Source organism: Scyliorhinus canicula, chromosome 13 (genome assembly GCF_902713615.1).
Source record: "Scyliorhinus canicula chromosome 13, sScyCan1.1, whole genome shotgun sequence".
Classification (NCBI taxonomy): domain Eukaryota; kingdom Metazoa; phylum Chordata; class Chondrichthyes; order Carcharhiniformes; family Scyliorhinidae; genus Scyliorhinus; species Scyliorhinus canicula.
This window is the reverse complement of record NC_052158.1, coordinates 79878350-79905332: the sequence shown is the minus strand read 5'-3', so window position 1 is coordinate 79905332 and position 26983 is coordinate 79878350. Positions and strand designations below refer to the sequence as shown.

The window sequence follows — 26983 nt, the reverse complement described above, 5'->3', positions numbered from 1 at the left end:
TGGCGATAAAATAAAATTAGGACAAGATGATTTACAAACTTTATTGAGTTTTGCAATAATTAAACACAACCATACTAGGAAATTATAAGTTTCTAAAAGCATGTAGGACATCTGCTGCACTAAGAACAGCAAAACATAATTTGACTTCACAGTATTTTATACTTAACAGTTATCCTTGAATTTGAAAAAAAAAGGGATGTACACATGTGATTAAGCAATTTCAGTAACAAAAATTGGATTAGAAACAATACGTGAATGGCTTTGAGTAAAGCTTTCCAAACGCCACTTTATACTCAACAACTTTTTCTATAGGTTTACAACAATATCAAACATCAAAAGACCAGGGTTCAGAAACCCTTACGTTGCCTAAAATTCAATATATAAAAATATGCTCCAACAACTCTTATTAAGCATCGTTCACCCTTCACATTCCTGATACCAAACAATCACAGAGCAGGATAGGAAATTAGTGTCAGCACATTGCTGCTTTATAGTTTCTTTAAATCTGTACGTCCAACAAGGTTCTGATCTCTGGTCTTTAAGTTACACAAGACACAGTACAACAACTTTCTCCTTGACCCTCTGGTATAATTCCTGGTACAATTGATATCTCAAAAACAGTAAAAATACACACCACCTTTTTGAATGAATCTGATAACCATGGGATGGACTTTTAAGTATAAATTAAAAGATAAATAATATCATTCAAAATTCTGATAACTCAGACACAGATTTTCTATTGATACTCTACTTTTCTGTAGTACACAAATGATGTGTCGTCACATTCGTGTCTGAGTAACCGACTACATTGGTTTATTTCTCTTGCCCCTCCTTTCCCAAAAATAAAAGAAAAAGGTTTCACTGCATCGTTCAGGATGTACATGATAGTAAGTCAGTGGCCTGTACAGTATTATAGGAGCAAAGGTGCATTATGGACGCCAGGTCGACAACTACACAGCCCAAAATTCTGGGCATAGAATTGGAGCTGCTTGAAAAGAAAAAACAGAAAAAAATTACTTCTGATACAATCAGTGGCTGTAGAATACCTGTTAAATGGTGATACTCTTTACAACTATATTGCAAGATAAACAACACAATACATGATGCACCCCTAAATATGAACCATGATCAAAACAAGCTTTGAAGTGGAGCTTGTAATCAACCATAAAAAAAACAATTCAAAGCAGTCATGTTGTTATCGATTTAGGAGTTAAAATGTTTTTTTGGCTGTATTTAAGGATATTACTGAAGTCACAACCCCAATGCAGGACCTACCAAAGTGTGATTGAACTGAACATAACCATTACAGCAATTATGCACAGCCTTTGGTCTGAAAGATTTTAAGGCAAAATCTGGGATGTCCACATTTTATGTCACATTCAAGCACATATCCTGATGCAATTTGCACCTCTCCCAAAATAATTCAAACCAAATTAAACCGCAGTTGATTGATATTCTTTGTGTACAACTGAACAAATTGAGAAAAGCCAAATGAATATTCCAAATACACAATACATAAAATCTCACATCTCACACATTACGAGCTAGTCAACAAGGTTCTAAAGCACGGAGATAATCAAAGATCTGTAGTAAGACATAATAAGTGAAATACATATATATATATTTATATAGCAAGTGAAATATAAAAAGATTCAAGATTATTGGAGCAAGTGTAGAAGGAAGTGGTAGGCAGTATGTTCACAATGAGCAGCTCAACAGAAGGCACAACATTTTTTTTTACATACAAGAGAGTTATCCAAAAATAAACAGATGTACGATGCAAATGGGACACAAGTGTAGTTTAAAATTGAAAAATGAAAAGTGAATCCGTTGGTTTAGGTCATTATTGCCAGTAAGTCTGAAAACAAAATCATGATTTTCCTTGCCTCCATTGCTTTTTTTTTTCCCTGCAAGAACAATCCAGTGGATCCTTCCCATCAACATTAAGATAATGGTTTAACCAAGAATAATTTCTCTCCCTGCTCGCTTGTGAAAATTGGAGCCTTTTTGTAATGTTCCACTAAATCTTCCATGCTGTCAAACTTGCGCTGTCCAATGCAGTAGAGACCTTGTTTCAACTGTACCTTGAAGTGTTTGTTTTTGTTTTGGGCCTTCAAGGAAACCGAGAAGTCATTGGGCTGTGAAGAAAAGTGAAAATAAAAAGGTTGATTAGGTTTCTTTCCAAAAATGCACACGAGTGCTGACTCCAATCTGGTTTTGCACAATGTGTCATTGGAGTATCACTGGACAATAGGAAGAATGACATCTTACTTCTAACCCCATAGGTAGTCACCAACCTTATACATTAGAAAGCTACATTTCTCTACCCAAATTGTAAAGATGATCAGTAAATCTTTTTGATGCCATGATTAAATTCATCGGGAAAAGAACAAGACATTATGTATAACAGAAGTTGAGTAGGGGAAAAAAAAAAGAGTAGGGGGAGAAAAAAAATCAGATTTATATATCAGTGTTATATTCACTTATGGTACACACAAGGATTGCACGTATTAAAGAAAGTTAAGTGTAGACATTTAAGTGTAAAATATTACCATACCACCTATTAGGAACATTGGAATACTGTAAAAAGTTAGTTGAAAATTCGAAGATAACTGATCTATTACTTACTGACGATTCGCTGTCTCGAATTATGAAGTCTCCATCAACGCCCCTTTCATTCAGAGCCATTTCTCCCTGATGTCTTGTAATCTTTCCATAATACCATGGACTACCAGCAAACCTGCCAGTGGTTGCTGCGCCTATGTAGTCACATCGAGGTGGTGTTGGACCAACGCTAATGACTGGTGGTGACGTCTGTACAATATTCACATAGTTCTTCGGTACCAGACCCACTTGCCCATCAGCTTTCTTACATTTCCACCATTCTGGATCATTTTCTGGTTTCTCAACAACATCCATCACTTCACCCTTCTCAAAATTAAGCTCCTCCTCATTTGAAGAACTGAATGGGTACAGAGCTTGCACAACATGAAGTACTTTTGCGTTGTGTGCATTGATCACAACTGCTAGTCTCTCTGTTAATGAGCCCACAGGTTCCATTGTGGTTCCCTCTGGTTCCTCCATAACGTAATTTGAAGGGAACCAACCAGTTTGTCCATTATAACTACCCCTCCACCATCCGTCGCTGCATTTTTCCATGACAGTAACTTTAGTTCCTTTAACCAACGTAAGCTCATCATCTCTCTCTGCTGTGTAGTTAAATTTGACATAAGCTGGAGCATTCAAATCATAAAGACGTTCTCCATTGTCAGCATAACCATCCACATCTGCATTGGATGCAGTATCACGAATACTTGGTTTCCGTTTCACTTTTCCAATTCCTTAAAAGAGAGAACATATTACTGCATTGCACATATCAACCATGTTTGCAACTGCACTTTGCGCACACATGGACAATATTTCAATACTGAACAATATTTCAATACTGAACAATATTTCACGGGATAAATTAGTTCCATTAAACTATAGTTATAACCATATGCAAACAGGATTCTTGATTGCTTCAAAAATCTCTCCTGGAGAATTGGAAGTGCTCACATTTTTAATTGCGCAGCACATTTGTACTTTGCATTAATCAAGTTGTTCCATTGCACAATGCCAGTTTGCATAACGTTAATCATTTTCCAAACAAGCTATCACTAGATAAGATCGGATGTGCCAACTGCATTGCTGCCCTAAGTTATGCAGATCCGCAAGGATCCTGGTTTGAGTTGTTACTTCAGCTTATTGGGAGAGATCAATTATAGTAATCAGTTGCTAAGTTCCTGAATTTAGGAGAGTAGAAGAGGATGTGGCAGCAGTTTGATTTTTGATTTATAAAGGTCAGCGCTCCTTATCCTACAAGCATCCCGAGTAGTGCATGCATGAGAACATCAGACTCGGTTCTGCTACATACCATAGTCAAATATTTTAACTATAGCACCACTGATATGCTTGAAACAACTTCAGCAAAAATCATCAGTGCCTCAACATGAACTAGCACTACAAATCAGCTTTCAGCAGTAAATGAATGGCGGGTGTTCATTACAGTAACACTTGGCAATAGACTGTGTGGAATTTTGCACTGGAACTTATGGTACTAATAGGCAAACAACACAGTACCCTCAACAGGGGATCTGGGACCTGTATGAATTGGCGAGCAACTGTGTGTTTCACCAACCAAACTGAGGAATTGATAATGAGCAGGCTAGGTGTAAACCATGGATGTAAAGTGAAATATTTCATTCAATGCCAAATCGTGCTCAGAGAGCAAAATAAAGACAGGGTAATAAAGGGGAGATTAACATAAATAAACTGAAGTAAAGAAAAATAAGCCTTATTTAATACTTCTGACAATAATTAAAATATGATTGAATGAGAATGAGACCCCACACGTGTTAATTTTCATTGCCATAGAAGTTGTTTGGCAATAGTTAAGATTTACCATCCCAATAAAATATAATTGCATTGAAATGGACAAGCCACAACTTTTTCTATCATGTTTAGTGGGTATCTGTTACTTAAGGGCAGCAACTTGGTCATGCACATTTGTGTTTAAGGAGTAAAAAAGTGAATCTCGGCAATTCTGACATGGTTATACAATTGAACAATCATAGTTTTGTCGTCAATAAATAATCTTTCTTCAAGTCACAACTAAGATGGGTATAATTTTATAAGTCCAGTCTTGTATCATTAGCTTTACTACATAATCCTTGTCTCACAGGCAGACGTGATGAATTGGACCCAAGGACTGAACACTTCATCTGGACTGACAGTGCACTACTGGGAATTTGTTACAATGTTAGAGGGACTGACCTTTGGATGAGTACTTTAAATCCTACTGTGCTAAAGAAACAAAAGTGTAAAGTAGTTGTGGCCAACTTTTATTCACATCAACCATCACCAAAGCAGATTTATCACAGTGGGACCTAGTTCTCTACAAGTGATTACAAAATAATTGTGACTACACGTCAAAATGAAGTAATTGACGTAAAGGTTTGTGGGTCTGTCTTGCAGTCTTGAGAGATGCTATATACCTGTAAATTCTTTTAGTAGCCACACAAGTGGACGCAAGCAGAAATACTGGACCAGTGCCAATCAGATGGAAGCCTGTTGATAAATACATGCTGTAAAGATTGTTTGTTTCTGTTGGCCAATACTGATCAAAAGGAATTATAAAGATCAAATCCTCCTTTTGCATAGCTTTAAAATTCTAATACTCTTTTGAAAATCAGAATCCTCAAAACTGAAAATGCAGTTCACCTTGAAATGTAGCCGTCTGGTTTAACATCAGAGTCGGTTTGCCCCCTTCAGTGCTGGGGTGTAAACCCTTATCATAAAATCAGACATAAACTGCTCAAACTTTTCCATCTATTTCATTTTAAAGTTCACCACTCAATTGTGATGTGGAAGAGGAAAATCAACTTTGCATCTCCATGGTTTCAAATAACCAGCCAGTAGCACTGAAGTGTCTTTGAAAACTCTCTTTTCATTTTTAAATACATTTGCTGTGATAGTCTTTGGTTAACAGTTCTATTTGGTTAACAATTCTGTTAACAGTTCTATTATCTGTCACAAATAGATTGATTCCTTTGTTATTTAATGATTGACTGTTGTAGCAACAAACCAACAACTGGTGCAGCTCAGAATACAAATCTTTCATGATATTGATACGGAATAAAACAGGAAGTAGATATATGCCATGTATATTAACCTAATTCTCAATTTTAACACTGCTCAATTTGCCAACATACTGAAATTTGAGTTTACGGAAAGCGTTAGCTGCTGTAGGCTCCATCTCCTGGCAACCAGCTACTCTCCTCCTGGCTGGCCTCGAAAACAAAATCCTTTATACTTGCATGGCATAACAAGGAACTTTGGTTCTATTTTCATTCAATACAATGGCTTCACCCTTCAGTGGAACTTAAAAGATCAGAAAATGATCCCACATTTCTAAATATTTGGGCAGTTACTGAATAAAAGAAGCTACCACAGAGCACAGAAAATTGTCCAATCAAAACAAAAAGAGACACATTGCACTGCCCAGACACAAACTAAAATATAAATAAGACAATGATGAAGGGAGGAGGTTTGGGGAAAATGGAAAAGAGACTACGGATGAGAATTATTTGAATGGGTGCGCTGAGAGAAGAGGCCTGAAAGCAAGAAATCCATCAGAGAGCACGAGTTGGATGGACTGAGACTGCCGTTTGTATCTATTGTCAGGGTGCCAAATTGGCATTTTTTCCAATTGAGCCGGGAAGGTTGGGGATTTTTTCAAAGCGAGTCATGTTGAATGGCATTTGCTTCTCGGCACTGCGAGTACCAGGAAACATGTAAACGCACTCGCTTGGGGACTTCATTGGGAAGATTGCGCCCAAAGTCAGCAATAAACTCAACTATCTACTCCGCATCAAAATTACTGGGGTTGAAGGGGCTAATTCATTTACTGTTACTTTGCACCTTTCCTTTTTGGATTATTTTTCATTCTCCTTTTCTGCTTCACCTCATTCTTCCTCTAGCTTTCTTTATTACAGGACAAGGAAGCAAACCTAGCTCAGGTTCCACAATACAAATATGTGGGAAAGGCACAATTCCAAAGGTTTATTTTTGTCAGTCGCTGGTCCTTTGCTTGTGTAACTCCATTTTCAGACAGCTGAAAGAGAGTGCCAGCATTGAAGTTTCCAATGGGCATGACAGGAGGTGAGGGGCACGTGGTCCACAGTTCCATTGATGAGCCAAGTTGCATTCAATACAATGAATACCAATAATCTCTACTTCATTAACAACTTTTATATAGTGCATTTAATATAATAAAATGCCCCAAGGCTCGTCACATGAGCATTATCAAACAAAGTAGAACACCAAATCACATAAGGAGACAGTATGAGACGATACAAGCTTTATCAAAGAGTTAAGTGTGTTGGAATTTCTTAAGGAACAAAAGCGAGGTAGAGAGTCAAAGAAGTGTAGAAAGGGTATTCCAGGGCTTGGGGCCTATGCAACTGAAGGCACCGCTGCCAATGGTTAAAATTAAATATTGGAATGACTGAAGTAATTGATTTTGCTCCCAATACAAATTTGTTCCATAACTACCAACCCCACCCTGTCCCTGGCAACAGTCGGAGACAAAGCCAATCTGGTGTTGTATTTGACCTCGGGTTGAGCTTTCAACCTCCTTCATGCGATCATCAAGACTGCCTATTTTCACCTCCATAACATCGCCCATCTCAGCTCACCAGCTGTTGAAATCCTCACTCTTACCTTTGCCACCTCTAGACTCAGCTATTCCAAAGTATGCCTAGTTGGTCTCCCACATTATGCTACATAAACTTGAAGTCATCCAAAAACCTATTGCTAGAGTGGAAAGTTCCCCATTCCCCAATCCACTGTGCTTGCTGACCTACATTGACTCCTGACGACACTAGGTTAAGAGGGGACTTAATTGAGGCATACAAGATGATCAGAGGATTAGATAGGGTGGACATCGAGAGCCTTTTTCCTCGGATGGTGATGTCCAGCACGAGGGGACATAGCTTTAAATTGAGGGGAGATAGATATAGGACAGATGTCAGAGGTAGGTTCTTTACTCAGAGAGTAGTAAGGGCGTGGAATGCCCTGCCTGCAACAGTAGTGGACTCGCCAACACTAAACGCATTCAAATGGTCATTTGATAGGCATATGGACGATAAGGGAATAGTGTTGCAGACTTTAGAAGGGTTTCACAGGACGGTGCAACATCGTGGGCCAAAGGGCCTGTACTGCGCTGTAATGTTCTATGTTCTTTCCCTCCTTATCTCCTCCAATCCTAGCTAAGATACCTGTGCTCTTCTAATTCTGGCCTCTTGTGATTCACAATGAGTTGGTCCATCATTGGTGGCTGTGCCTTCAGTTGTCTGGGCACTCAACTCTGGAATTCTCTGCCCACACCTCTCCACCTCCCTATTGGTCAAGCGGTGGGTCATCTGCTCCAACATTTCCTTATGTGGCCTGGTGTCATGTTTAGTTTTAGAATGCTCTTGTGAAGCACCTTGGGACATTACATTATCTACCCCTTTACAGATGGAATTATGTAGTACACAATTTGCATTTGCACCATTCTTGAATTAAGACCTGCACAGCTCCAATAGTCTCTGTCCTGTTTGCATATTCCTTGATTCGCCTTTCCTTCAACTATCTATTTTACCTATTCTCATTATCTCCCAATCTTTGCCAGATGTCTCTTTGAAAACAAACACACTGTCGATGGGATTAATCTGATGATCAAAGAATTTTAGTTCACCCCATTTGCCTGGAAGACATAATTGATGAAGAACTTGTTTACTTGCCTATTGGGGATAGATCAGGGATCTGTTCAAAAGAAACTTGCTCATTAAAGGTTGATAATCAGCACAGAATCCTTGCACCCCCTCTCCTGATTCCCAAAAGGAAATTACATTGTGAAGATATGCTATAAAATAAAACTCATGAAAGAATTTCACTCCCAGATTTCAAAAATCTACCAAGGCCAGCATACACAATGACAGTCCGTAATTCCTCAGTTTACTCGTTTGAATCAAATCTCCAAATCAATGAGGAACATTGGCCCGGAGGCACATAGCATTCCATTCACAGCACGCGCAAGATCACACTTCAAAAGGTGCCTATTTGTGATAATTTCCAAAACAGAGAAATATTTAAACCACTGTAACTAGTTAGACTGCTCGGGAGTCAGCAGGTTTATGCTTTAACAACATGGTTTAGCTCAGTTGGCTGGACAGCTGGTTCGTAATGCAGAGCGAGGCCAACAGTGCAAGTTCAATTCCCGTACTGGCATGAAGACTCGTCTTCTCTATGGCAACATTATTTACTTACTTTATTTTTATATCATGTTAGCAATCAGGTTGAAGATTGCACACGATAAAAAAATGACATGCAAGTTGGTGCATAAATTAGATTCAGGTTACTCTCATATCGTATGGTCCAGGGCCAATTGATTCGATAGGCACAAAACCCAAAGATCCTACAATCGCAGAAACGGAACAAAAATTGATCTTGTGCTGTCCCCTTCCCTGAATAATTGCATTTGCACATTCTCTAATTATATTTACTGAACTAACCCATTTCCTTGCTTTAATACATGTTTTGTTGTCAAACAGCCTGACACACTGCCTTGTATGACACCTAAAGGACCATTTCCAAAGCTCCACAGCCCATGGATTACATGCAACTAGTGACAAAGCATGGTCAATTGTGCAGCACAGCTCATCCCTTGTGACAGTGCTCCAAGTTGTACACTAGCGTTAAACCATGTTTTCAAGCAAACCTTCACATAGATCAGTATTCCTGGCAATGCACCCTACTCTGCATAATCACCTATTGGCAACCACTGCATTTAATGATATTTCTGATATTTATAACTTTGTTTGAATATTTTTGGGTCAACCTTCACGCCCAATATAAAAGAACTGATGTTTACAAAGTGGAATTTGTATGATAGATTTTCCAGGTTACTAACATTTCTTTTTTTTAAATAATTTTTATTCAAAGTTTTTCACATATTTTCAACAACAAAACCCTCCCCTTACAAAAATAAGAGAAACAACAAAAAAACGCATAAATAAACAGATTATAGCTACATCACACATTCCCCCAGACTATATGCCCCCCATGAAACGATAAACAATAATAAATACAATAGTGAACACAAAATACCCCCCCTCCCCCCCGGTTGCTGCTGTTGCTGACCATCCCCTAACGCTCCGCTAGAAAGTCTAGCCACCGCCTGATCCTTTGCACGGATCCTCTTAAGGCAAATTTTACCTTCCCTAATTTAATAAACCCTGCCATGTCGCTGATCCAGGCTTTCACACTTGGGGGCCTCGCATCCTTCCACTGCAACAGAATCCTCCACCGGGCTACCAGGGACGCAAAGGCCAGAATAACGGCCTCTTTCACCTCCTGCACTCCCAGCTCATCCGATACCCCAAATATTGCGAGCCCCCAGCTCGGCTTAACCCGGGTGTTCACCACCTTCGACACCGTCCTCGCAACGCCCATCCAGAACCATCAAGCACTGGGCACGCCTAGAACATATGGGCGTGGTTTGACGGGCTCCCCGAACATCTCACACACCTGCCCTCTACCCCCAAAAAAAACGACTCAGCCTTGCCCCAGTCATGTGGGCCCTGTGCACAACCTTAAATTGTATCAGGCTAAGTCTGGCGCAAGAGGAGGAAGAATTTACCCTACCCAGGGCGTCCGCCCACGTACCCTTGTCCATCTCCTCCCCAAGCTCCTCCTCCCATTTACCTTTTAGCTCCTCCACCGAGGCCTCCTCCTCCTCCTGCATCTCCTGGTAGATCGCCGAGACCTTGCCCTTTCCAACCCACGCCCCCGAGAGCACTCTATCCTGGATCCTGCGTGTTGGCAACATCGGGAATGCCCTCACCTGCCGTCTTACAAACGCCCTTACCTGCATGTACCTGAAGGCATTTCCAGGGGGAGCCCGAATTTTTCCTCCAACACCCCAAGGCTCGCGAACTTCCCGTCTATAAACAGGTCCCCCATTCTTCTAATACCTGCCCTGTGCCAGCTCAGAAACCCCCCATCCATTCTCCCCGGGTCAAACCGATGGTTCTCTCGGATCGGGGACCACACCGAAGCCTCTACTTCCCCCCTGTGGCGTCTCCATTGCCTCCAAATTTTGAGGGCCGCCACCACCACTGGACCCGTGGTATACCTTGGCGGCGGGAGCGGCAGCAGTGCCGTCACCAGCGCTCTCAGGCACGTGCCCATACAGGACGCCATCTCCAGCCTCTTTCACGCCGCCCCCCCCCCCCTCCATTACCACTTGCGTATCATCGCCACATTAGCAGCCCAGTAGTATCCGCATAGATTAGGCAACGCTAGCCCTCCTCTGTCCCTGCTCTGCTCCAGAAACACCCTTCTCATCTTCTTCGCCCATACAAACTCCATAATGCTCCTGCTGACCCGCTTAAAAAAGACCTTAGGGATCTGGATGTGGAGGCACTGGAATATAAAAAGGAACCTCGGGAGCACCGTCATCTTCACCAACTGCACCCTACCCGCCAGGGAGAGCGGCAGCATATCCCACCTTTTAAACCTCCTCCATTTGCTCCACCAGCCTCGTCAAGTTGAGCTTGTGTAGGGCACCCCCAGCTTCTGGCCATTTGAATCCTAAAACTCCTTTCCGCCCTTTTCAGCGGAAGCTCATCTATCCCCCTTTCCTGGCCCCCTGGGTGTACCACGAACAACTTGCTCTTCCCCATGTTGAGCTTATACCCGGAGAAGTCCCCAAACTCACCGAGGATCCGCATCACCTCCGGCATCCCCCCCACCGGGTCCGCCACATACAATAACAGATCGTCGGCATACAGCGATACCCGGTGTTCCTCCAACCCCCCCCCCCCCCCCCCCCCCCCCCCCCCCCCCCCCCCACCCCCCCGCACCACCCCCTCCAGTTCCTGGACTCCCTCAAAGCCATCGCCAAAGGCTCAATTGCCAATGCAAATAGCAGGGGGGATAGGGGGCACCCCTGCCTCGTCCCCCGGTACAGCCGCAAATATTCCGACCTCCTCCGATTCGTGGCCACACTCGCCACCGGGGCTTCGTATAGTAACCTAACCCAACTGACGAACCCCTCCCCGAACCTCCTCAATACCTCCCAGAGGTACCCCCACTCCATCCTATCAAAGGCCTTCTCCGCATCCATAACCGCCACTATCTCCGCCTCCGCCTCCACTGCCGGCATCATGATTACATTTAGGAGCCTCCGCACATTGGTGTTTAGCTGCCTTCCTTTCACGAAACCCGTCTGGTCCTCGTGGATGACCCCCGGGACACAGTCCTCAATTCTAGTAGCCAACACCTTCGCTAACAGTTCCGCATCCACATTGAGGAGCAAGATTGGCCTATGCGACCCGCACTGTAAGGGATCCTTGTCCCGCATCAAGATCAGCGCCCTAGACATCGTCGGGGGTAGGACACCCCTCCCTCGCCTCATTGAAAGTCCTCACTAGTACTGAGCCCAGCAGGTCCATATACTTCCTGCAAAATTCTACTGGGAATCCATCTGGCCCCGGTGCCTTCTCCGCCTGCATACTGCCCAGCCCCCTAGCCAGTTCCTCCAGCCCTACCGGTGCCCCAAGCCCTGCCACCTGCCCCTTGGGAACCTCAGCCGGTCCAGAAACCGACGCGTCCCCCCCCCTCCCCCTCCTCTGTCGGGGGCTCCGACCTATACAGCCCCTCATAAAAGTCTCTAAATACCCCATTTATTCCCACCGCACTCCGCACCTTGTTCCCCCCTTTATCTCTAACTCCCCCGATCTCCCTCGCTGCCTCCCGCTTCCGAAGCTGGTGTGCCAGCATCCGGCTAGCCTTCTCTCCGTGTTCATACACCGCCCCTTGCACCTTCCTCCACTGTACCTCCGTCTTCTTGGTAGTCAACAGGTCGAACTCGGCCTGGAGGCTTCGTCGCTCCTTGAGTAGTCCCTCCTCGGGGACCTCTGCGTACCTCCTATCTACCCTTGCCATCTCCTCCACCAGCCTCTCCCTCGCTCTCCTCTCCTTCCCCTCCTTGTTGGCCCTAATGGAGATTAGCTCTCCCCTGATCACCACCTTCAGCGCCTCCCAGACCACCCCTACCTGCACCCCATTATCGTTGACCTCTAGGTATCTTTCAATGCACCCCCAGATCCGCCCGCTAGCCTCTTCATCCGCCACGAACCCCATCTCCAGGCGCCACTGCGGGCACTGGTCCCTCTCCTCCCCAAGCTCGAGGTCCACCCAGTGCGGGGCATGGTCAGAGATGGCTATGGCCGAATACTTCGTGTCCTCCACCCTCAGAATCAGCGCCCTGCTCATCACGTAAAAGTCAATCTGGGAGTAGGCTCTATGGACGTGGGAAAAGAATGAGAATTCCCTAGCCCCCGGCCTGACAAACCTCCATGGGTCCACTCCTCCCATATGGTCCATAAACCCCCTCAGCAACTTGGCTGCCGCTGGTCTCCTACCCGTCCTAGAGTGGTCCAAAACTCGTCCCGTTCTCTTCTTCTTTCCCCCCCCGGCCGATGAGCAATCATCCTTTTCGAGGCCAGCCACGTGCCCGCGCCTCCCAGCCTCCCGCACTCTCCGTTCCCCCCAGAGGCAGACCCCCGCCACGACTCTCTCTACAGACTCCAGCTCCCCCTTGATCCCAGCCGCTCCCACCACTCCATCGACCCCCCAGTGTGAGAATCTCCCCTCCCCCCTCCCCCCTCCCCCCTCCTGTCCATCAGCGGGCGCTCCTCCGGCACCACCCTTCCCCCGACCTCGCCCCCAACCTCCTCTAGCACGGGAAAAAGCCCGCACTTTCCACGAAGCTGGCCCCGCCCCCTCTGGCACAGCTCCCTTTCATGGCCTAATCCCAGTTCCCTCACCTGGGGCCTCCCCTCTCCCTTCCCCCCCAACGGGGCCCCCTCTCCCAACCACCGACGCCCACACTCTCACCAAACCCCCACTACAAACCAAAAAAAAAAAAAGAAAAAGCATTACCCAACAGAACAGAACATCCCCCCGAAAAACAATCCCCTCGCCACTGACCCTCAATCCGAGTCCAACTTTTCAGCCTGGATAAAGGTCCACGCCTCCTCCGGCGTCCCGAAGTAGTGGTGGCGGTCCTTGAAGGTGACCCACAGTCGCGCCGGCTGCAACATTCCAAATTTCACCCCCTTCCGATGCAGCGTCGCATTAGCCTGATTGGACCCGGTCCTCTTCTTGGCCACCTTCGCGCTCCAGTCCTGGTATATCCGGACCTCTGCATTCTCCCACCTGCTGCTCCACTCTTTCTTTGCCCACCTTAGGACACACTCCCTGTCCACGAAGCCGTGCAACCACACCAGCACCGCCCGCGGCGGCTCGTTGGGCTTGGGCCTCCTCACCAGGACTCAATGGGCCCCCTCCAGCTCCAGAGGCCCCGGGAAGGCCCCCGCGCCCATCAGTGTTTTCAGCATCATGACCACATATGCTCTGACATCCGACCCCTCCGGGAGACCCAAGATCCGCAAGTTCTTCCTCCTCGACCGATTCTCCACGTCCTCGAACTTTGCCTGCCATTTCTTATGCAGCGCCTCGTGCGCCTCTACCTTCACCGCCAGGCCCAAGATCTCATCCTCGTTCTCTGAGGCCTTTTGCCACACCTCCCGGATCGCCTTCTGGGTCACGAGCAGCTTGTCAATCGAAGCCTTCATCGGCTCCAACAGCTCTGCCTTCAGCTCCGTGAAGCAGCGCTGGAGAAACTCCTGCTGCTCCTGCGACCATTGCGCCCACGCTGCCTGGTCTCCACCTGCCGCCACCTTGGTTTTCCTCCCTCGCACTTTTCGCCGTTCCAAATCTACTTTCTTCACCGCTCCACTCCTGGTCCAATCCATACAGTGCTGGGGAAATATTGCTGTCACCTTCCAACTCTGGGAATCGCCGAACAAATGCCGTTGGGGGCCCTAAAAAGAGCTCAAAAGTCCGTTTCTGGCAGGAGCTGCTGAACGTGCGACGTAGCTCCGCATAGTCGAAACCGGAAGTCCCGGTTACTAACATTTCTGCTAGATCTTCTCGGGTCTTTCCATTTCTGGGTGCAGAAAGGGTGTCTAGAGTGCAATAACCTTTTCAATAGTGTCTGAATCCAGGAGTGTACAACTTGTTATTTATTAACCTGTGAAGGTCTGAAACCATTTTTCTGCCAAATCTTTACACCGCTAGTGCTACAAGGAGCACAGCCTCCCATCATAACACATATCTTTCCCAGAGTTTCTTTAGCGCCTTCCTTTAAAGTTGCCTTCTGCACCTGCAGCATTCCTGCCTGGAAAACAAGTTGCAATATATGCATACCTTTTAGGGAGCGATCCTCCCAAAAGGGAACAATGTTCCCTAGTGAGCGCGTTTAGCTGCAAGTTTCCTGACGCCTGCAGTGTCGAGAAACACATGGCTATTCAACGCGTCTCGCATTGTACAACGGGCCTGAACGGGAAAAGCACAGTTGCACACAGGCTGCACATAGCCCAGCTTTGTACAGTGGGGAGCTCTGCTCACTGGAACATCCCAGGGTAGCGAGAGATCGAGACGCCATTAGCACGCCATTTTAAAATGTCATCCCGATGTCAGATGCCCCCGACCAGGGCAACGCGGTAGCATAGTGGTTAGCACAATTGCTTCACAGCTCCAGGGTCCCAGGCTCGATTCCTGGCTTGGGTCACTGTCTGTGTGGAGTCTGCACATTCGCCCTGTGTGTGCGTGGGTTTCCTCTCACAGTCCAAAGATGTGCAGATTAGGTGGATTGCCCTTGGTGTCCACAATTTCCTTCAGTGTTGGGTAGGGTTACTGGGTTATGGGGATAGGGTGGAGGTGTGGGGTTGGGTAGGGTGCTCTTTCCAAGAGCCGGTGTAGACTCGATGGGCCGAATGGCCTCCTTCTGCACTGTAAATTCTATGAAAAATTCTATGACCTCCCCCCTCCCCACCCGAATGCACTATGGGAGGGTCCCGGCACTCCCCCAACACAAACGCAGGGCACCCCCGTCCCAATCTTCGACGTGCAAACACCCTGGCAGTGCCAAACAGGCAGTGTCCATGCCAGCTGGCAATGCTAGGGTACCCAGGTGTCACCAGCAGTGCCTGGGCGCCAATCTACCCAAAGGGCATCCCAATTGGGGCCTCCGGTCGCTTGGGAGACCCTCACCAGTGCCGTTCCGTCTGGTCCCCATTTGTGGGGGCCAGTGCTAAACAGCGCTCACCAAAAGTCTCCGGGGCGAAGGGGATGTATCCGAAAGCCTCAGGTACCTCGGATATCTGCACATTAGAATCAGACCAACTGTTGCGCTCCAATGTGCAGCTTTGCCAAAAAGTGATCCCGCCCACAATGGCAGATTTACACCGCAATGTCTCGAAGTCTCGGTGGATCTCGTGAGGCATTGCGTGTCTGGTAGATTGCGGGAGTGGGGTCTCCCTGCATTCATCGGCCACGCTGCACCACGGTGTGCTGCTTTTCTGGCGCAGCATGGCCGTTGGATCGCGCTCTTAGAAGTTGAACAAAAGTTTCTAATGGTTCAACAAGTTCACCAGCAACTAACTAACTGAGCCATAGTGATCAAGAGCATCAATGGTCAGTCAATCTCGGAAGGTGCAGAAAAATTGCCACATAAGCCTTGAATAACAAGAATAAAAACCTAGAAGTGGCCCAGTGCAGTATGTTACTCACAAATGAGGTGCGGTCACCTTCACCAAGACTCAAATATAAATAACAGCCATTTAGCTAATGTTTGCAGAATAAATAGCAGAAATGTCAATGGGGAAAATTAGCAGGAATACATTAAAAAAAAGATAAACCAGCCATTGTCAATCGTAGTTAACCCATTCAATGCAATGCAAAAAAGGACCTCTCTTCTTCTATACACATTTCCCACTTTCTTCAATCTAGTTGAGAATGTCAAAACATATTTAATAATATAATAATAATCTTTATCATCACAAGTAGGCTTACATTAACACTGCAATGAAGTTACTGTGAAAAGCCCCTAGTCGCCACATTCCGGCGCCTGTTCGGGTACACAGAGGGAGAATTTAGAATTCTCAGCTGGTACAGGAATTGAACCCGCGCTGCTGGCCTTGTTCTGCATCACAAACCAGCTGTCTAGCCCACTGAGCTAAATATTTGTTAGAAAATGTCTAAAAACCCATGTTACAGAAATTACTATCAATACTCAGGCCTGTAGTTAGGCTTCCAACACTCCAGCATATCTACTGGGATGTCTGTTTGTGATTTTATTTAAATCGGGCATACAATAATACCGCTCTCTGTTGGTGTTATATAAAGCCAGCAGTAGAATTCTCATCTTGCGCCACAGTTTGTTTAGGAGTGGGGGGGGGGGGGGGGGGGGGGGGGGATTCCATCAGTTACATAAAAGCTTTCCACAGAAACAAACAAAACATTTAACCTGCTCACCAGTCTGCTGCTATGGCAACAAAACAAAGCTAATCTCAGGAAAGCAATTTGATTTTTTTTAGCATATTCTGATTTGTCAGATTATTCAGAATGACTTCAAGCTTTCCTCTTATTCATCATAAATAAAATTCCCGTAACTACGATAAAACATAATTTGAAGTGCCTGCCTTGTCCCTCTTGTTAAAACAGCATCTAGAACATATGCATGCTCATACTAGCAGAATTTACCTGCTGCAGCTCCGTTTACATACCTCAGCTGCTTTTTTCTTTAAAGAAGTGACAATTTTTCCTTGTTTTTATCACAAGTATTTCTGTACTTCATCATTTGGTCAAAACTGTTACTTCACAAATAACATTGGAATCGCATTTCAGATTTCAAACACATCCGATTCTCCAACACAAGTTACAGTTGAGACCCTTATTCTGCATATTTGAAAAAATAACTTTTTCAACCCAGTTGAATATAACATTTTTTCTACAGCATCTATAATAGAAAACTTGAGATTTGGATGGGTTGCAAGATTATTGCAGCAATTGAGGATACACCCCGAGACATACTGGATTGAATGACTCAGAATAGCTTGGGGCATGCATGAGTTGAAAGTTCCACATCAAATGTTTAGCTTTCTGAAACAATAGTTTCAAGTTCCATGTTCTGTTATTACATTTTTTTTAATGCAAACAGATGTTCAATTTGGAATGTTGGTCTCTAATTAACAATCTGTTTAAACTGAGTCAGAAATCTCAAAACATTCAAATTCTCTCTTTTGTCAAAACTAGCACAAACCAAAGAGTTACCATGTGTGAATTCAAAGAAAACAGGCAAAATACACTGCAAGATACTGAAGTTGTAAACTTTGAGCTAAATTTTTTTATTTCCCAGTGGTACCGCTTGAGAATCCGAACAATTGCACTATCACAATCCAAACAGCAATAGTTCATTTATCCCGATTCTGTAGATCCTATATATTCTACTTATGGTGCACACATGTCTGCAGTGTATATAAATAAGTCTCCGCACATATGATTTATATAAACATCACACTACTTTCCTTATGGCCGAGTTGCTTTTGCTTGTGAATAGCTGAACCATGCAATACAGGAAACAGATTGGATTCTTGGTATGTACAGTTAGGTCTTACTCAAGGCAGCAGAAATGGACTTCACTTGCTGCCAACGGGTAACATTAGGAATAGGGAAAATCAAACTAAGCTGCTGCTTTCAATCACTATCCAGAGACTCAGGCTAGAAGCACCTGTATGGGGATAGTGGAGGAGTACACTGCAGACGACAATGTTCCCCGCAGTCAAATAGCTTGCCGCCACTTTTCATCAAAATTTCCATATATTCCAGATCATTTGGATGAGGGCTCAGGAGACCCTGATGTCAAGGAACTTCACCCAAACAAGGCTTTAAAGCTATCAAAAAAAAATCAAATCACATCTATAGCTCCTCATAATGAGGAAATCCTGGAGGAGCATTGGGCGACTTAATGCCAAATTATTTGTCCCCAAATTCATTAATCTTCTACTCAGTGGCCCAGCACATTTAAGAACTATTCCAGCTATTAATCTTGACTACTTAATGCTATTGAAATGCACACAACTATGCAAGATTGTTCAGGTGTGTGCTTGCAAGAATCATGTAGAATGACGGCCCAAAAGAACACTTGTAAACTTTGCTTAACTCAACAATAAAATTTCCATAAAGTTCCGCGCATCTGCCGTTCCTTATGAACACAGCCATTAGCTCAATCCCATGTTCCTTCTCAAAATACTGTAGCAATCGGATGTGGAATATTGTTGGAGTAATAATTGTTCTCAGGGACGGTTTCTTTCAATGCCCATCTTCATCTGTTGGGACTCTCACCCCCTATGACAGTGTCAAAAGGTCTCCCACTGAGAGGGCAATGCATGGCAATAATTACATTTTATTCCTGCCCTGCACTCAACTCAGCATTGAGTTTAGAAAACTGCCCAGGTCTTGATGCACAGGACACAAAAATAAAACACAGTTGAGCTTCTCAAAAGTGTATGTGGGAATGACTGAATGGCAATGATATTACTATTGGGTGAGGCCCTTTTGAATTACAAATAACATATCTAAAAGCAAAATTAAATTTTACATTTCTGAAGTGACAATTAGATGAAGCTCAAATAGCTTTACCGAACCTTCCTTTTGACTAGAAAAATATCCAAATGTCAATGCACAATTCCTAATACAGTTTGTCAAATTTAACAGTTCACAGATGGAATCTGTGATTAAAGCAACTTCTAAAAGTAATTTAGGGCTCAGGGCTTGCATTTTTCGGCTGGTGGAATCTTGGCCCCCGCCTTCCAAAGTGTCAGGGAATCACCGACTCCTGCAAACCCGATGCCATGTTAAGCTCTAATGAGCATTGACTGGCATAAGGTGGGACTATCACCCTTCACTTGGGAGGACGACTCACCTTGGAGAGCTACTAGCCAACCCAGTCCCTCCAGTAAGAGTGCTGAAGTGGCCAGAAGAGGTACTGCAGGGAGCTGCCTGACATGAATTCCTGGGTCTGGGTGGGCAGTGGCAGGGGGATAGGGAATGAGGTAGGCGATTGGGGTCTTGGGGGATAGGCTGTTGGGTAGGGGAGGTGTAAGAAGGAAGTCACCGAGCCTTATGCCGGGAAAGGGGCATCGGATGGAAGAAATCACCCTCCTACCCCGACCCACCAAACTGAATAAAAAAAGATTATTCTATTTTCTCATTTCTCTCCCTGAGCTCTCATCTGCCTGCCAGCCAAACCACTGAGGCAGCCTCAAGGACCTTAATTTGGGTAAGTGTGGGCTTCCCATCCCAGCATAAAATCACTAACAGGTTGAGGCGGGTGGGAACCCAAAGGGAATCCTGTCCTTGAAATTTCACATTACCCCCCAGAACCTGCCCAGAGTAAAATTCTGCCCTAGGTCTGCAACATTTAAGTAATTTTGATCACATCATCAAAAACAAATGGAAAGAATTAATTATGGTGCTATACAGAAGCTTCAGGAACTTACCTCAATCTCTACTGGGAACTTGCAATTCCTTTTAGTTGCTTTGGTTACAAACAGATCAATTACTTGCAATATGAAAACAAATGTATTGTGCATTTTGGTTTCTGAATAGTGATCCTCTTCCAACCTGTAAGTCGGCAATACTGCCTTGTTAATTCCCAGATTACACATTGAATTCTAAGCCCTATAACGCACACACTTGGAAATCATTTTGATCGTTTGAAAGTTTGAAGACCAATGACGAAATTAATATTAAGATGGAGTCTATCGGGGGGAAGAAAGCTGGTGGAAACGACAATGAAACTGTAGAAAGACCACAGTTAAAATGCTGTCAAAAATTTGAGATTCCTCACTATTACTCTTTTAGTATTGTAGTTGTGTCCCTGAAACAGTACAACTTTAAATGAAACAACTTCAAACTAAAATCTTTATCTAGCTTCTGTAGGACCTTTCGCATCAGAAAGAAAACATTATACCCTCTAAATAGTCAATGTAATCTTGAATATGCAAAGCTGGGACTTCCGGTTGCGGCTATGACTAGCTAAGCCGCACATTTGGAAGCTCCTGCAACAAAGGTGTTTTTGGGCCAATTGGAGGGCCCCAACGGCGCTGAAAAAACGAATCCCGGTGGGGGAAGGTCCCCTGAGGAGAACTAGACCGATTTTATGGTCGGTACCCGGAGCGGAGCGGCAAGAAAAACGGCAGCAGCTCCCCAAAAAAAGCGGGGGAAGAAAATCAAAATGGCGGCCGGCGGTGCACCGGAGGAGTGGAAGAAATGGGCGGAGGAGCAGCAGGCCGCTCTCCTCCGTTTTTTCACGGAGATGAAAGTGGAACTCTTAGAGTCCATGAACGCGACGGCCACCAGGTTGGTGGGAGCCCAGGCGATCCAAGAGGCGTCGATTAAAGATCTGCAGCAGGAGATGGCCGCGAGGGAGGAGGAGGCCACAGTCATCGGGGCAAAGGTGGAGGCGCACGAGGCACTCCACACGAAGTGGCAGAGCCGCTTCGAGGAGCTGGACACTCGGATGAGGAGGAAAAATTTGAGGATCCTGGGCCTGGAAGAAGGCCTGGAGGGGTCGGATCTCCCGGGATATGTGGCGGAGATGTTGAGCTCCCTGATGGGGGAAGGGGCCGGTCCGGCGCCCCTGGAACTGGAAGAGGCATACCGGGTCATGGCCAGGAGGCCTAGGGCAAACGAGCCCCCGAGGGCGGTGCTGGTGCGGTTCCAGCGGCTAAGTGACCGAGAGAAAGTCCTGAGGTGGGCTAAAAGGGAGAAAAGCAGCAAGTGGCAGAACTCGACGGTAAGGGTGTACCAGGACTGGAGTGCGGAGGTGGCAAAGCGGCGGGCCCGGTACAACCGGACAAAGGCGGTGCTACACGCGAAAAAGATCAAATTTGGAATGTTGCAACCGGCGCGCTTGTGGGTCACCTACAAGGACCAACATCATTATTTCGAGTCCCCAGAGGAGGCCTGGACCTTTGTACAAGAGGAAAAGTTGGACACGAACTAAAACCTGGGAGCACCGGCGGTCGTAGCCGCCGGGGGACTCTTGATTGTGCAAGTGGCCCTTTTCTTTTTCAGGCCAGGTCGGAACTGGGTAACAGTTTCGTGGAGTGTTTGGGGTGTTTTTTCTCGAACGGTTGACTTTTCTGAATATTTTGAAGGTTTCGAGTTGTTGGGTGTTTCTGTATATTTGTACTGTTGAAATCTCTAGTGTGGGTCGTTGGCTTCTTATGGGGTGTTTTTTTCCCGTTTCCAATTTCCCTTAGTTATTTACCCCTCCTACCCTTTTTCTTTGGGTGCTTGGGGGGGTTTTTTGGTTCTTTTTTTTCTTTTCGGGTTATGGTTATCTGCGGTTATTTATACTGTTTGATGGAGGGTGATGGTTGGGCACGCGGTTAGTTGATAGTTAGTTAATTATTTTGTTATTTAAGTATGTAGTTAAGTATTTATGTATGTAGTTGCCATTGGGTATTTGTATTTATAGCGTTAAGTTGGGGAGACGGGACGGGGGGGAGCGGGTTGATTATGCGGGTCTTTCTCGGGGGTTTTAAGGGGATCTTTCACGGGCGCAGATGGGGTGAACCGGGAGGAGTCGGAATGTGGCAGGAGCAGCCGGGTCAGCGGAGACCAGCTGACTCTCGGGAGTACGATGTGGGGTACATCGCGGCTAGGAGGGGTCCTAGCCGGGGGGGGGGGGGGGGGGGAAGGGGAGGGGACTGGGGGGGGACACCGGGTTGCTGCTAGAAAGACCAGGGACGAGAAGGGGAGAGCCGGGGGGGGTGGGGGGGGGGGGGGCCATCGCTATGGGAAGCGGGTCAGAAAAGAAGGGATGACCCGGGGCGAGCAAGGGACAAGACATGGCTAATCGACAGGGAGTAGGGACGGGTCGCTCTGCGACCCGATTGATCACGTGGAACGTAAGGGGGCTGAATGGGCCGGTCAAAAGAACAAGGGTCTTCTCACACCTGAAGGGACTGAAGGCTGATGTAGCAATGCTGCAGGAGACTCATTTGAGGGTAGCAGATCAGGTCCGCCTGAGAAGGGGGTGGGTGGGACAGGTGTTCCACTCAGGCTTGGATATCAAGAACCGGGGGGGTGGCGATTCTGGTGGGAAAGAGAGTGTCGTTTGTGGCGGCAGAGGTGGTGGCAGACAAGGAGGGCAGGTACGTGATGGTGAGGGGTAGGCTGCAGGGAGAGAGTGTGGTACTGGTAAATGTGTATGCCCCGAACTGGGACGACGCGGGTTTTATGAGGCGCCTGCTGGGCCTCATCCCGGGACTGGAGGCAGGGGGCCTGATCATGGGAGGGGACTTTAATACGGTGTTAGACCCTGGGCTGGATAGATCGAGTTCCAGGACGAATAGGAGGCCGGCAGCGGCAGAGGTGTTAAGGGGGTTCATGGAGCAGATGGGAGGGGTAGACCCATGGAGATTTGGTAGGCCTAGGGCGAGGGAGTATTCTTTTTTCTCCCACGTCCACAGAGTGTACTCTAGGATCGATTTTTTCGTATTGAACAGGGGGCTGATACCGAGAGTGCAGGACACGGAGTACTCGGCCATTGCGATATCGGACCATGCACCACATTGGGTGGACGTGGACATGGGGGAGGCGCGGGACCAACGCCCGTTGTGGCGCCTGGATGTAGGGCTGTTGGCGGACGAAGAGGTGTGCAGAAGGGTGAGAACGGGCATTGAGAACTATCTGGGTACGAATGACACAGGTGAGGTGCAGGTGGGGACGGTCTGGGAGGCCTTGAAAGCAGTGATTAGAGGAGAGCTGATCTCCATAAGGGCACACAGAGAGAGGAAGGAGAGGCAGGAAAGGGAGAGGCTGGTGGGGGAGCTCCTAGAAGTAGATAGGAAATATGCGGCGGCGCCAGAGGAGGGGCTATTAAGGGAGCGGCGTAGCTTGCAGGCCAGGTTCGACCTACTGACCACTAGGAAGGCGGAAATGCAGTGGAGAAGGGCGCAGGGTGCGGCGTATGAGTACGGGGAAAAGGCGAGCAGGATGCTGGCACACCAGCTTCGTAAGCGAGATGCAGCCAGAGAGATTGGGGGAGTGAGAGAGAGGGGTGGGGATGTAGTGCAGAAGGGGCAAGAGGTGAATAGGGTCTTTAGGGACTTCTATAGGGAATTGTATAGGTCTGAACCGCCGAAGAGGAGAGGGGGAATGAAGAACTTTCTCGACAAATTGGGGTTCCCAAAGGTACAGGAGGAGCTGGTGGAAGGGTTGGGGGCGCCGATAGAGCTGCAGGAGCTAATTAAAGGGATAGGCCAGATGCAGGCGGGGAAGGCGCCGGGGCCGGATGGGTTCCCGGTGGAGTTTTACAGGAAATTTGTGGACTTGGTGGGTCCAGTGCTGGTGCGAGCCTTCAATGAGGCGCGCGAGGGGGGGGTTCTGCCTCCAACAATGTCGCAGGCCCTGATCTCCTTGATTTTGAAGCGGGACAAGGACCCGGTCCAGTGCGGGTCCTACAGGCCTATCTCCCTCTTAAATGTAGATGCCAAGCTGTTAGCAAAGGTCCTGGCAACCAGGATAGAGGACTGTGTGCCAGGGGTAGTCCATGAAGACCAGACGGGGTTCGTGAAGGGACGCCAACTTAACACAAATGTTCGGAGATTGTTAAATGTGATTATGATGCCAGCAGTGGAAGGGGAGGCGGAGATAGTGGTAGCGCTGGACGCGGAGAAGGCATTTGACAGGGTGGAGTGGGAATACTTGTGGGAGACGTTGGAAAGGTTTGGGTTTGGGGAGGGATTTATCAAGTGGGTAAAACTGCTCTATTCAGCTCCGATGGCAAGTGTGGTAACAAACGGGAGGAGGTCAGAATATTTTGGGCTCCATCGAGGTACTAGGCAGGGATGTCCCCTATCTCCCTTACTCTTTGCATTAGCGATTGAGCCGTTGGCGATGGCACTGAGGGGTTCAGGGGGGTGGAGAGGACTGACAAGGGGAGGGGAGGAACATCGGGTCTCGCTCTATGCGGATGATTTGTTGTTGTATGTGGCAGACCCGGAGGGGGGAATGCCGGAGGTAATGGGGATACTAGCGGAGTTCGGGGACTTTTCGGGATATAAATTAAATCTGGGGAAAAGTGAGGTCTTTGTAATACACCCGGGAGACCAAGGGGAGGGAATTGGGAGGCTCCCCTTCAAAAGAGCAGTTAAAAGTTTTAGGTATTTGGGGGTGCAGGTGGCAAAGAACTGGGGGACCCTACACAAGTTGAACTTTTCCAGACTGGTGGAGCAGATGGAGGAGGAGTTTAAGAGGTGGGACATGGTGCCGCTGTCGCTAGCAGGGAGGGTGCAGTCAGTTAAAATGACGGTCCTCCCGAGGTTCTTGTTTTTGTTCCAGTGTCTGCCCATCTTCCTCCCCAGGGCCTTTTTCAAGAAGGTAACGAGCAGTATCATGGGATATGTGTGGGCACATGGCACCCCGAGAGTTAGAAGGGTCTTTTTGGAGCGGAGTAGGGATAGTGGAGGGCTGGCGTTACCCAACCTTTCAGGATATTACTGGGCGGCAAATACATCGATGGTACGAAAGTGGATGATGGAAGGGGAGGGGGCAGCCTGGAAGCGCATGGAGAGGGCGTCCTGCGGCAACATAAGCTTAGGGGCACTGGTAACGGCACCATGGCCGCTCCCTCCCACGAGGTATACCACGAGCCCGGTGGTGGCGGCCACCCTCAAGATCTGGGGGCAGTGGAGGCGACACAGGGGGGAAGTGGGAGGTCTGATAGGGGCACCACTAAGAGGGAACCACAGATTTGCGCCGGGAAACACAGGAGGGGGATTCCAGAGCTGGCAGAGGGCGGGTATTAGACAACTGAGGGACTTGTTTATAGAGGGGAGGTTTGCGAGCCTGGGAGAGCTGGAGGAGAAATTTGGGCTCCCCCCGGGGAACACGTTCAGGTACCTCCAAGTGAAGGCATTTGCCAGACGACAGGTAGCGGGGTTCCCCGCGCTCCCCGACAGGGGGGTGAGTGATAGGGTGCTATCAGGGGTCTGGGTCGGGGAGGGGAAGATCTCGGACATCTATAAGATTATGCAGGAGGTGGAGGAGGTACCAGTAGAGGAGCTGAAAGATAAGTGGGAGTTAGAGCTGGGGGAACAGATAGAGGACGGGACATGGGCAGACGCCCTGGAGAGGGTCAACTCGTCGTCGTCATGTGCGAGACTAAGTCTCATTCAATTTAAGGTACTGCATAGAGCCCACATGACGGGGACAAGGATGAGTCGGTTTTTCGGGGGTGAAGACAGGTGTATTAGATGTTCGGGAAGCCCTGCGAATCATGCACATATGTTTTGGGCATGTCCGGCACTGGAGGAGTTCTGGAAGGGGGTGGCAGGGACGGTGTCGAGAGTGGTGGGGTCCAGGGTCAAGCCAGGATGGGGACTTGCGATCTTCGGGGTTGGGGTGGAACCGGGGGTACAGGAGGCGAGGGAGGCTGGAATTTTAGCCTTTGCGTCCTTGGTGGCTCGGAGGAGGATCCTGATTCAGTGGAGGGACGAAAGGCCTCCGAGTGTTAACACCTGGTTAAACGACATGGCAAACTTTATCCAATTGGAAAGGATCAAATTCGCCCTGAGAGGGTCGGTGCAGGGGTTTTCCAGGCGATGGCAACCCTTCCTAGACCTCTTGGATCAGAGATAGAAACTGAGGCCATGACAGCAGCAACCCGGGAGGGGAGGGGAGGGCGGGAGGGGGGGGAGGGGGGGGGGGGGGGAGGGGGGAAAACGACGAAGGAAGTACGGTAGCGGCGGTGGCACGGGCAAGGCCTGCCCGAGGACGCTGCTAGAAATGATAAGTTGGTCTGACTGTCGGTTCGCCGGCGGGGGGGGGGGGGGGGGGGGGATGCGCGGGTAGGGGGGGGGGGGGGGGATTCTTTTTCTCTTTCTTGTTAAGTAGGGGGGTTTGACTTTGTGTTGTTATAATTTAAATGTAAATGTAGGGGGGGTTAAAATGTTTGTATTCTGAAAAATTCAATAAAAATTATTTAAAAAAAAAAGAATATGCAAAGCTGAACTACATTGTCCTACGCCCATGGTCACAAGAATGCCACAATTACACGGCTCAGAATTCAGTTTAGGGCTAACTTGAATGGTTCAATGGCACCGCTCCACCTGTTTCAGGTGGAACAGTGCTATTAACTAGCAGTAAAGTGCTACGTTCTAATAATCTCATAATTTGCTGTTTTACATGGTGACAATGATAAATGCTCAAATGAACTCTTTTAGGATCTTGTTTTTCCAAACTATGCAAGTGAAGTAACTATATATGTTTTCAAGATGTAAGAATATTAGCTGGTGACGTGAAGCTGCTGTTTGTACAAATAAAACAAAGATAGGCACACACAAGTAGGCAAGCTGTAAATGAAGTATCTCCAAAAGATCCGACTAGATCTAAAATATTCTAGCAATTCACAACTAGTGAAACAAAACTTTCCTTTCAAAAATATCAGTGTCAAAGCCTTCACAAAACCACT

At 47.0% G+C, this 26983-nt stretch overlaps 1 protein-coding gene across 5 annotated transcripts in view; it reads right to left on the bottom strand.

Moving 5' to 3' along the window:
* Positions 1–26: 26 nt before the first annotated feature.
* The window catches only part of LOC119975708 (cytoplasmic protein NCK1-like), a 260412-nt gene continuing 233455 nt past the window's right edge, over positions 27–26983 (bottom strand). For all 5 annotated transcript variants that reach the window (XM_038815519.1, XM_038815518.1, XM_038815520.1 and 2 more), the window contains 2 exons: positions 2629–3341; positions 27–2138 (listed from right to left, as the gene is read on the bottom strand). In XM_038815519.1, the coding sequence (XP_038671447.1) occupies positions 1944–2138; positions 2629–3341 (908 nt within the window). In that variant the 3' untranslated portion in view covers positions 27–1943. The remainder of the gene's footprint in view (positions 2139–2628; positions 3342–26983) is intronic.